Here is a 12,364-nt window from a genome sequence, read left to right on the forward strand (position 1 = left end):
AACACAAGAAAGAAAAGCTTGTAGTTAGTTCAAGGACTGTTTGTTGGGGCTGTGGATTTCTTTGCCTCTGTCTTCCTCCCGATCTCTGCCTGCCTCCCTTGCACCCTCCTGTGCTCCCTCTCATCTGTGTGTGTGTGTGTGTGCACACGTCTTGTAATTTTCCTGTTTTTATTTTAGCTGTGGCAGGATAAAGGGAAGATGGTACCGGCAAGTTGAATCTGCAGCACCAAGCGAGTTATATGGTCATTTTAATCCACTGAAGAGCAGACCTCTCAATAGAAAGTCATGTATTCCCTAGGGTGGGATATTCATCTAGCCCCTGGCATCAGGCACTTGTGTATAAAACATGTGTCTGGGGCCTGTGACCAGATGGCTCACATGGAGTGGTGTGCGTTTATCTCCGTGAACAAACCCAAGAGCAGGCACATCTAGGGGATGCAGGTGGAGCCCCTGTCCCAGGGCCTCTGGTCTAAGAGTCCTTAGGTTGCCCTGGAAGAAGGAATGGGCATCACATGGGTGTAACCATCGTGACAACGTGTGGCTCTTATCTGTGGTCCATTTCATTCTTAGTACGTCCTTATACTATATGTCTAGAGGAAGTATCTCCCACTATATATAGTTAGAAACAGTACATTATTCTCCAGTGGGGAAAAGGACAGTGTAATTGTTTCAGTTATCTGTGTAACAAACCACCCCCAAACTTGGTGACTTAACACGACGATTTCTTCTCTTTCACACTCCGTGTATAAGGAGGTCCAATTGGTGGTCTTCACTGAGGATTGCTCACTTGGAGGATTGCTATTGGAGGTTGGCAGGGCTGTAGTTCTCAGTAGGTTCAGCTGGGCTAGGTATCTGAGGGCTCCCTCACACAGTTGATGCCAGTGACTGGCATGCCTACATATGGCCTCCCCACACAGCTTGGGCTTTTCAAGGGCTGGGAGCTTGAGAGGGGAGTGCACAGGAGCTCGCGTCCCATCCCAAGGGGCAGGAAGCAAAATCTGCCACCGTCCTGAAGGACTGCACTAGACCAGATGGAGCCGTGGAGGAATAGCTGCCACCTGGTGACGGAAGAGTCACAGTCACTTGACACAAGAGCACTCAAGGGAGACAGCGTCGTCATGTTTGGGAAGTAGAATCTGCCAGAAATTTCTGATAGAAATAAATACTATGCGCATTGTCCAAAATAAACCATATCAATATATTCTTGCATAGACATTGTATGTAGGTGTATGGGTTGTATAGCTTTTGTATATGTGTGTAGGTATGTATATGTATACATGCACACATAAATATATGTGCACACACATACTTTCATCAGCTCAATGCATAGCCCACTATGCCTGCAAAGCTCCTTCCTTAATACACACACACACACACACATACACACACACACACACACACACTCTATCTCTCTCTTTTATACAGACAAATATGATCTTTCAGTATTGGTATGCACTGTTATACTCCTGTTTGGCTAGAAATGAAATCCACACAGCCTCGGTTTTAATTTGTGTTCACAGATTCCAAAACCACCCAGCACTTGAATGCCCCCCCACCCCCACCCCTCAGTTCTCCTTACCACCCCCTAAGGACCTGTTTGATGTCTTTGTGCACTGACCTCTGTCCTCAGCCTCCTCCCACCACATTCACTCCCAGCTAATGACTTTGCTTTCATAATGACCTTGCTGAGAATAAAGCAGTCTGAAGAAAAACCAGTCCTCCTGTCCTACCCCTCCCTCCCGACTCTGTCATTATCCGTATTTTACTTAATCTCCCAGTGCATGTTCCAGTGAACTAGGTACTCACTCCACAAACCTCTCTCCGCCTGACTTCCAGGACACCGCACTCCTCCGCTTCACTGCTTACTCTGTTGTTGCTTTTCTCATCTTTCTTGCCTCCAAGTGGTGGGACTTAGCCTCAAACAGAGGACGTCCAAAATTCATTCTTCTTCTAACCCTGCTCCTCAGGCCAGAAGAATAAGGGCGACTTAGTGACTTGGCTTTGTCCCTACTTCGCATATAATGCATAAGCAGATGGCGGCAGCTCTGTGTACCACACATGTCCAGACTCCAAGCGCGTCCTCCTTGCACCGTCCTCTGTCTCGTCCAAGCCCCTGCCACCCTGCACCGCACTGGGCTCAAGCCGTCACCTGGAAGTAGTTCTGGACTCCTCTGTACCATTCACGGCGTGGTCTTCACAGAGCACCGGAGTGGGCCGTTAGGGCGTGTCGCAGCATGCCATTCCTGTGCCAAAGCCTCCCGTGGTCTCTGCCTTGCTCAGAACGGAAGCCAGAGCCCTCAGCACGGCCTAGACAGGCTCTGCAGAAACCAGGTTCTTGCTGCACGCCGACTGCACTGCCGTCACTCTCCCCTCCCCTCTGCTTCCGACACCCTCGCCTCCCGGTCTTCCTGAGCATGCCAAGTCCACTGCCACCGCAAGGCCTTTACACCTGTCTTCCTTCCTTTCTCTCTCTCTCTCTCTCTCTCTTTCTCTCTCTCTACACCTGTCTTCCTTCCTTCCTCTCTCTCTCTCTCTCTCTCTCTCTTTCTCTCTCTCTTCTTTCTTATCATTCTGTTGGGGCTCCTACAGCTCATCACAATCCATACACCCGTGTTTATCGGTAACTTCCCCGATTTCCCACATGTTGTTGCATCCTATCACTCGCTGTCTAATTAGTTTGGCTTCCAAAAATTCCTTTTCCAGACCCTTCTGCCTAAAGAGGTTCCCACCCCCAACCCATCCTTGGCCACTGACCGTCCCGTTACGGTGCTTTCCTTTTTCTTCCCAGAACGTTCCACCACCCTTGCTATGTGCTTGGGGGGCGGTCTCTGCCGCCTCTAGTAGAAGCACCGCAGCAGAGAAAAGGTTCTGCTTGAGCAGTTGTCAGTTGAGGGAGTGCTTGTGTGTGTGTGTGTGTGTGTGTGTGTGTGTGTGTGTGTGTGTGTGTCTCAGTGGGGCAAAGAATAATTACCTGTAACTTTCTGCTTTAAATTTGACACCCAGTCTCGTTTTGCCCGTCCCACCTGGCCCCTGTGGACTGTCCTCAGGAGCTCGGCTTTCCAGAGGGAGGCTCCCTCTGCTTTGGCCGTGCTGCCTCCTCAGCTGGCAGGGAGTTTATGGATTGCCAGTTTCTGTGTCAGCAAGGTTCTTAACTCTCCTCATCTGTTCATCGACTAAAGAAATAACAGCAAACCATTTGAAAGTGGTATCATCTGAGTACATGAATCTTAGGGTTTTCCAGTTAAAAATATACATATTTTCCTTTTAAATGGTCTTTTCAAAAGTGTTTTAAAGTACTAGATTTGAATTTCTAAGTGGAACTGATGTTCTACTTCGATGAAAATGGTCTTAACATTTTAATCATAAGATCACTGCCATCTAAAAACATGAACTAGTTCTACTGGCTTGTAATTTGCTTTATAAGTGCTTTTATTTGTAGCTACTTGAAGCAAGCTTATAAGTATCTTTATAAATGATTTTATTTGTAGCTACTTGAAGCAAGCTTATAAGTACCTTTCAAAGGGAAATCCCACATAGAGATTGTACTAACATTGCAGTATAGATCTGATCAGTCTTTAAAAGCATCCTTTATAGATAGGCTACATTCCAGGAATTTTAATTACCACACAGAATTATGTTTGTCTGTAGCAGAAATAGAGCCAGAAAGAGCTTGACATCAGGAGTTCCCCTTTGAGCAGATAGGACTTTGCTTTTTAAATCTGTACTTGTAAGTACATCATTTTGCTCAAGCAGTGACTCTCCTGGCATTTACATTTTGTACTTGTCAAGACTAAAACCACTATTTTGTCCATAATTAAGTTCGTTATGTTTATATTTAATTCTTATAAAGGTGGCACCTTTTATTAAACTGAAAAGGGTAGAATTCTATGACACTAGAGGCACACATCATTCAGAAAAGCCAGTTGGCAAGCTGAAGGGGGCCTGGAAACCAGGAGTGAATCTTTCCCAAGAATGTAGCTTTATATTGAAACCTCAGTGCCTCTAAATTAGGACGATGACACCCCCTGTTCCTCCCCCACCTTTACTATTTCTCCTTGGAGAGCCAGAGCCCCTCGCACGCACGGTGTTTGACAGCTGCTGCACGCCTAGTCACCATGGCTAGAAAAGGCAGCTCTTGGTTCCTGTGAAACTTTCCATTGTGATTAAGTTTAGTAGCTGTAATTTTCCCTGAAATGAATAGTCCAGAATGGATTAAAGTGTGGATAAACAAATGGTACTCTGCAGGATCCAAATCAATTATGTTGCTTGTTAGGCATAATCAGAGATCGTTAGACAGTAGGAACTTAGGACTTTACGATTTTAAAATAAGATCCTCCTTTACATGGCCTGTTTTAGAGTTTTGAAGAAATGAACACTTTTCAAATTGAATGCTTTCTCTCTCTCTTTCATTCCCTTTCCATACTCATTTTTTATTTCACCCAACTCCAAACCCATTTTTACAGAAACACAAAGTAGATCTTTTCTACAAACTACGCCATGTGATGAATGAGCTAATTGACCTGCGAAGGCAGCTACTATCGGGCCACCTGACTCAAGACCAGGTGCGGGAAGTGAAACGGCATATCACCGTGCGTCTGGACTGGGGTAACGAGTAAGTATGGGTATTACGTGGGTATCTCTCAGTTCTCAGAGAAGTCCGTGTTCGTGGAGCTGAATCTCATCTTTAATGATTAAAAGACAATGTTAGAGTCTCCACCAAGCTCTGAACATTTTTACTAGGAATAGTGGTTTCCTCCAGTTAGCAAAGGACACTGATTCTAGTCACAGAAACTCTCCTCTGGAAAGTTAAAGAGTTGGGCTAGATGCTGCTTGAGTGATTCTCCTGCTCAAACGCCTCGATTCCTGACACCTCACTCTACTTTGCAAGCAGGATGCCCTTCTCCAGGAACCGCTCGACCTTAAGGATGTGTCCAAAGTGAATGAGATGGCAGTCTCCCCACCCAGCTTCTAAGGGCGGGCATTCTGGCTATAGTCCTTGCCCGGCAGGTGTGTTCATTCTCTGACAGCCGTGGTCTTTGCCAACCCCTAAATTGAAGGATCCGTTGTTCTGTCTCCCTTGGAAAGTACAGAGGAACAGAGCTGGGTGGGCCCACAGCAGCGGCTCCAGCACAGCCATGGCTGTGATGATGGCACAGCGCCAGACATCCTTTCTTTCTGGTGTACACAGGGCTGCTGTAAGTTGATGGCCTCCACCTTTAATTGGAACACAATGGATACGATACAATAAAAATGGGACCAGTTTCCATCTGTACATTATTATTCAAAAATTAGTCCTTTTATCATTTGCTATTGTCAAACAAGTAAAAATCTAAGAGTTTGGCACAACCATGTTTTTACTTCTTCCCATATTAATGATTTATTTATACATAATTCTCAAGTGCTTTTGTCTAATTTTCTTAAAACCAAGACTCTGGCAATTTGAAGTGACAGGATGCTTCCTATTTAAGATACACACGTATCTTAAGTCCTCTGAAGCATGTGGCTGCAGCTTCTCTTCCTCTTGAGGCAGTAGTTGAAGCGATAGGAACTCTGGTGATGCTGTGGTTAAGGGCTTGGCTCTAAAAGCTTAGCACTTTGAGCCTGCCAGCTGCTTCCTGGGGAAAAGATGTGACAGTCTGCTTTCCGAAAGATGTACAGCCTTGGGAATCCTGAAGGGTGGCTCTGCCCTGTTTGTGGGCGTTGTTGTTGTTGTTAACAATGTGGTAAACAAGGTGGTTTCTACTCACAGTGACCCTACAGGACAGTGTAGAACTGCTCCACAGGGTTTCCAAGGCTGTCATCTGCATGGAAGCATCTGGCCACGTCTTTCCTCCGTGAAGTGGCTAGTGGATTCCAGCCACCCACCTTCGGTTAGTTACTTAGCCCTTGAACCACTGCACTAGAACGGCTCCATGCGCCTGAGGCTGTCCGCCTTATGGAAGCAAAGCACAACACCTTCCTCTGGCAGAGCAGCTGGTGGGTTTGAACTCCCAACCTTGCCGCTTAGCCCAATGTCTAATCCATCATTCTACTACCACCCCTAGAAATTAAATATTATATCTGTATATCTCCACTGTCAATTTTGACTCACAGTAATCATAAAGGGCAGAGTGGAACTGATCCCTGAGGTTTCTTGAGACTCAATCTTTTTGGAAGCAGACAACGTCATCATTCTCCGCAGGAAGTGGAAGAGCTCGCCTGTTGTTAATCAACATCGGGTAGCTGTGGAGCAACACGGACCCATGACAGCGAGTCTGGGTTTTTTGTTTTTTGTTTTAAATCAGTACTAGAAATGGAGCATAGTTGGTTGAGATCTAATTTGTTGAAAGGGATCCGGGATATAACAGCCCCCTCCCTTATAGTAAATTCCTTTTAAACCTGCTAATTTTTCAGGATGCTCCCAATTCAGGAAAGGGGAAGCAGGGCCATTTCGATGAGCATGGAGGCTGAAACCCTAGAGGAACAGCCCAGGGATGGCCCCTGGAGTAATAAAGATATCAAGTGATGGTCTGGTCGTTCCTGGGGGAAATGTCAACTGTAGCCTGTGAATCTTTGCTTGAAAGTCCACTGATCTTTGTAAAACCTGTTCATTATCTCCCCCTCCCCTACCTGCCATAAAGTTTGGGGTATATAACCTGTTCGAATCTCACTGTATTTTTTGAAGCAGTCTGGAAGGAGAAGCCTGTCTGTTTCCTTCTGTAAACACTTGTAGGAAAAAGCTTAGAATTTCTTGAATCAACCTGGTCTCTGATTTGGGCTACAGGGACAGGCTCTCCTGAACCCCTTGCAGTCTAACAACAGTTTGGTGACTGTCCAGGTAGACTCGAGAAACAAATTCATAAACACGCATATGTGTATGAGAAGAGCTTTATATAAACAGTAATTGTACGTTAAGAGAACATCCCAACCCGGTCTACATCAAGTCCATAAGTCAAATAATAGCCCATGTGTCCGATACCAATCTATAAAGTCCTCTTCAGACTTACGAAACACAATGCTGGCCAAATGTAGGAAGATCACAGACCAGTGGGTGGAACGTCTTGTGGATCCATGCTTTATAAGCATCTCAGTGCTGGCAGGGGTCTCCACGTGGCTTCTCCAGCTCAGGGCACTATTGTAGTTAGTTCCATGTGTCTTGTCAGCTGCAGAGTCTCCCAGGGAGTGAGCAGAGAGTCTCTCCCTCCAAGGAGGAAATACAGGAATTCCCAGAATCCTCAGGGGAAGGCCATGGCCACACAGAGGCCTCATTGGCTATAACATAACCCCTTCACTCTTAATCCTCTCAAATCCCAAATTGACACCAGATTCTGTAACTACCACAGTGACCAAGAACTGGGACCTTATGGAGGCCTACCAGTAACCCGAGAAACCTTGTTTAGGGAAACTTCCTTCCTCATGGATCGCTTGGACTAGGGGACATGAGTAGGGGGCCTGGAGACCTCAACAATCACCAAAGGCCCTTTTCCTTTGAGCACTCCCCGGCCACAACTCACAGCTCCTTGTTGCTGTTACTTCTGGATTAAAAATGTCTAAATCTCTGCGTTGCCCATATCCGTGAAGTCTCTGAAGTTGGCAGCTGTCTGTCTGTCTGCAAGATCTCATCTCTGGTCTGCAATCTTGGTTGCCTTGATGGACTCCAAACTCTAACTGTGGGTGAGAGTTCTTACATCAGTGAGATCTGTTGTTCTTGGCATTCCGTCTGGCCGGCCTTCCCAACTGTCTGTGACTGTGCCTGAGAGAGTTCTCTTGTCTGTGAGTTAGGATTGTCCCAGACTGTCTGGCTGGGAGAAAAGCCCGTGAGGGTGCATTCTGTCTGGCTGCTCTTCTTAGACTTACAAACCTATGACTAAGGTAAATATGATGTTTTACTGTAGCCATGCTTAATTAGCCTTTGTATAATCTGGACTCGGGCGGGACATGGGCCCTCAATGGTTCATAACATTATAATTAACTGTTTTATACTTACAGTGGTTCTGCAGAATGTCAGACGAGTGAAATTCTTTATGTACAGGCTTTTAAATAGTTTATGTGTGCTTGTAGATGAAATTATTTAATAACTTAATGAAATATTAATGAAATAGTTCAGTATGACAGTTTTGTTGTGTTTTGTTGTATGTATGTAACAACTTAAAATCGAGACCTTCACAAATGACTTGAATTAGGTGTTGCAGGTGTTTCAAAAAGGGAGCAAGGGTGACAGGAAACAGTTGACATTTCCCCAAGGGACTATCAGACCATCACTTGATATCTTCATTACTCCAGGGCTGTCCCTGGGCTGTTCCCCTAGGGCAGCGGTTCTCAACCTTCCCAATGCCGCCACCCTTTAATACACTTCCTCATGTGGTGGTGACCCCACCATTGGAAATATATGTTTTCCAATGGTCTTAGGTGACCCCTGTGAAAGGGTCGTTCGACCCCCAAAGGGGTTGCGACCCACAGGTTGAGAACCGCTGCCTTAGGGTTTCAGCTGCCATGCTCATTTAAATGGCCCTGTTTCCCTTTCCTGAATTAGGAGCATCCTGAGAAATTAACAGGTTTTTTTTGTAGCAGTCCAGGCCTTGAACAATTAACAGGTTTTAAAGGAATGTACTCTTGGGGAGGGACGAGGGCTGTTATATGCTGGGTCCCTTCTAACAAATGGACTCACCACACTATGTTACATTTCCAGAATGGATTTAAAGCAAGCAAACCCAATGTTGACTCTAACCCTCGAGCCCAGCGGTTTCTCAACCTGTGGGTCATGACCCCTTTGGGGGTTGAATGACCCTTTCACAGGGATCACCTAAGACCATCGGAAAGCACATATTTCCGATGGTCTTAGGAATCAAGATACCGCTCCTCTATCCGTCTCCAGGCGGCTCTGTCCACATGCAGATATGAGTACCTGGCATGAAGACTGTTACCCATGCTACCCAAACTGCGAGACAAAGTTTCATTTATTTGTCATTAGAAATAAATATTTCACAATATATGATTACATATTGTTTTGTGATGAATCACTATGCTTTCATTGTGTTCAATTTGTAACAATGAAAATACATCCTGCCTATCAGGTATATATACATGATGATTCATAGCAGTAGCAAAATCACAGTTATGAAGTGGAGACGAAAATAATGTCATGGTTGGGAGTCACCACCACATGGGGAACTATATGAAAGGGGTGGGGCATGAGGAAGGGTGAGAACCGCTGCATGGACCCTATATTGATTATCAGCAGGCTCACTCTTCCACTTCCCTGTATCAGTTTGAACCACCAGTCTTGCCGGTAGCAGGTCAGTGCTTAAGCTACAGATGTACCAAGGCTCTTTAAGCACCATGTAACCAATGGCCGTTTCTTTAGCTCGAGAGTATAACGTGCATGGAAACACCCCCATGGCGGCAGCTTTGGTTTGGTTGTGGTTGATCTCTGCCTCACAAACATTGCTAAGTAAAAAACGTTTTATTCTTGCAGTTATAGAATGCCTGTGGTTCTTTCCGAGGTGCTGTGCGCTTGAATAGAAATGGTTACTATGTTTTTATTGAATTGGAATATTGCTATCGATTAAAAGTCTTGAATGAAAGAGTTGGTATCTTCTTATTGTGGAACCTTAGTTTACGACAGTCCAGCTGTCATCTTCCGTCTTTTCTCTCCATCTCCCCCCTCCCTGCCCTGTCCCCCTCTCTCTACCTTTTCCCAGATTCTCACACATCCTGACCCAGACACACCCCTTCTTGCCACTTTGTCCATGTTCCTCGCCAAGGGACCTGCTCTCTGTTGATTACTCCTTTGTTAGATTTCCACCGAGAATTTATTACAGTGTTGGTAATGTGTGTCCTGGTCTTAATTTGAGCCAATGTCAGTATTAACTACATTAAAGCACAAGTAAAATATACCTTTCTTTGGTTTAATATCATGAGGTTATCTATATTTGTATGACTGTTTAACAACAAATTAACTTGCTCCCTGAATAGTTTCTGATCCTAATGAAAGGAATTAAAACCTTGAGCATACTTTTAGGAGGGGGTAAAACAAAAAAAACAAAAAACTTTTTACTAATGATCTATGCAAAACTCATCTTTAGTGAACGAAAGCAGTCTGTTTTAAACATGGTATTAGCTGGATCATTTTTTCATCACAAATGACCTCTCTTCACAAGACCAAGGTAAGTATATGTGGAGAGAAACAGAGAGAAAGGCTGTTTCATGCTGAGTGTGGTCTGTCTCCTTACTAGACATTTGGGCCTGGACCTGGTACCTCGAAAGGACTTTGAAGTAGTGGACTCGGATCAGATTAGTGTCTCGGACCTCTATAAAATGGTAAGGAACCTAACATAAGGTGGCTTGTTCCTGTATACCTCATGTTTCCTTCTCTGTCTGCTTTCCTTAATGACATGGAACAACGTTGAAAAGTGTTCTCTGCCTTTGCCCCGGTGTGTTTATGGAGCACACATTTTGACCACACACACCACACGTACTTTTCCAGTGCAGTTGCTCTGTAGGGCTGCTAGGTTCCTATCATGTCCTATAAAGGGATCACTTCCCTCTGAACTCTGCTGGTAAACAGAGCTCTCTCTGCCCACTAAAGTTACTAAAGTTACTAAAGTTGTGCCTCTTTCTCCTTACCTCTTCAGAAGAAAAGGTAGTTAAAACTAGAGGGCCAATTATTGATTAATTTAGTGATCGACCTTAGACTTCAGGTACCAGCCTTTTTAGGGAGCCAGAGCCTAATAGATTGCTAGCTGTCTGTTTGTTACTATTAAAATGTATTGTTTTGATTGCTTTAGGATTACATTTGATAGGCTAGATGAGAAATAATCAAAAGAAAGATGTAAAAATCATAAAGTAAAACAACTAACAGTAGAAACTTATGGTTGCTGTTAAGCTTAGACCACAGGACTGGACAAAACCTCTTTGGGGAGTGTGTATATTTGAATAATATATATTTCTGAGAATTCAAATTTTTATAATTCCTTTAAGAAAAAAATATATTTTTAGAGAATACAAGTGCATACCCCAAAAAAACCAGAACCTCTCCCCCACAAAGCTATGTATTTAAATTTTTTTATAAAGCAACCTTATCACCTTCAAAGTACATCCATTACACTTAATATATTTGTCAAATCTGCAATTCCATTCGTGGAAACATTTTTCAGATTCATCTCTTTGGATGGCTGACAGCACCTCCCTTGTTTTTTTTTTCTTCAACTCTTCTATGCCATCAAATCGCTGCCCTTTCATGTCCCTTTTCATTCAGGGAAACAAAAAGAAGTCACATGGAGGAAGGTCAGGTGAGTAAGGTGTGTGGGACAAGAGAGGCATGCTGGTTTTGCCAAAAACTGGTGTACTGAGATGACTACGTGAGAAGGTGCATTGTTGTGGTAGCAAAACCAGTCCAGCGTCTGCCACAAATGTCTCACACTGTTAGACAATCTTTTGAGAACCTCTAAATACAAAGCTTGATTAACAGTTTGACCTGGTGGAGTGAAGGGCAAATGCACTGGCCCCCTCACATCAAAGCAACAAGTGAGCGTTGTCTTGATCTCTGATTCTACTTGACAACAGCGACGAGCTCTTTTACATGAGGTGACGTTGTGTCTTCCAGTGGCTTGACTGATGTTTGGTTTCAGGGTCATAAGAATAGCACCATGTCTCATCACCAGTAATGACCTTGGGGAAAAGGCTGGGTCGCTTTGGAGCTGTTCTTTCGAAGCACAGCATGTTTCCTTCCACTCGAAGTTCTTTTTCCTAATCAGTCAGAACCGGAGGCATAAATTTCACAGCAGCCCTTCTCATTCCCAAATCTTCCATTAAAATTCACTGAACTGGGCTCCAAAAGAGCCCAGATAACCCCCCGTCTCTTCAGCGGTCCGTCTCCATCTTCGAGCAAAAGCGCACAGATTTTGTAGACATTTTCTTCTGTTCAGGGAGTTGACGGGCATCCAGAATAAGGTTTGTCACCAATCAACATTTTACCTTTTTGGAAATGAGAAAACCACACGTAAACTTGAGTTTTCCCCATAGTGTAAGCTATGTTCAACATCACAACAGTTTCTGTGGCATTTTTCCCAAGCAGGACACAAAATTTCACAGCCCCATGCTGTTCTCTAAATAGACCATCATAAAAAGTGAGGTTTGAGTGAAACTGCTTTTATAAAAAATGTACTGTGACCAGAGAGAACCTTCCCAGGTGATGCCACTGGGTGCACTAACTTAGAGTGAGTTACTCAATGCTTGCCTAGTGGAAAAATGCGTACTAAGAAAGCTCTGCCGTGCTCACTTTGGCGGCACATATACTAAAATTGGAACGATAGAGAGAAGATTAGCATGGCCCCTGCGCAAGGATGACACGCAAATTCGTGAAGCGTTCCATATTTAAAAAAAA

General features: G+C 44.4%; 1 protein-coding gene and 1 non-coding gene across 2 annotated transcripts in view; both read left to right on the top strand.

The window, feature by feature from the left end:
* The window catches only part of DOCK3 (dedicator of cytokinesis 3), a 340,151-nt gene that overhangs the window by 154,365 nt on the left and 173,422 nt on the right, over nt 1–12,364 (top strand). The window contains exons 5-6 of the mRNA XM_045297414.1: nt 4,464–4,612; nt 10,215–10,299. Coding sequence (XP_045153349.1) covers nt 4,464–4,612; nt 10,215–10,299 — 234 coding nt within the window. The remainder of the gene's footprint in view (nt 1–4,463; nt 4,613–10,214; nt 10,300–12,364) is intronic.
* LOC115872197 lies at nt 12,252–12,358 on the top strand. Its single transcript, XR_004047728.1, has one exon. It is a non-coding gene; the product is annotated as a U6 spliceosomal RNA (small nuclear RNA).

Source organism: Echinops telfairi, unplaced genomic scaffold (assembly GCF_000313985.2).
Source record: "Echinops telfairi isolate 266 unplaced genomic scaffold, ASM31398v2 ScPeMD7_7420;HRSCAF=8458, whole genome shotgun sequence".
NCBI lineage: Eukaryota > Metazoa > Chordata > Mammalia > Afrosoricida > Tenrecidae > Echinops > Echinops telfairi.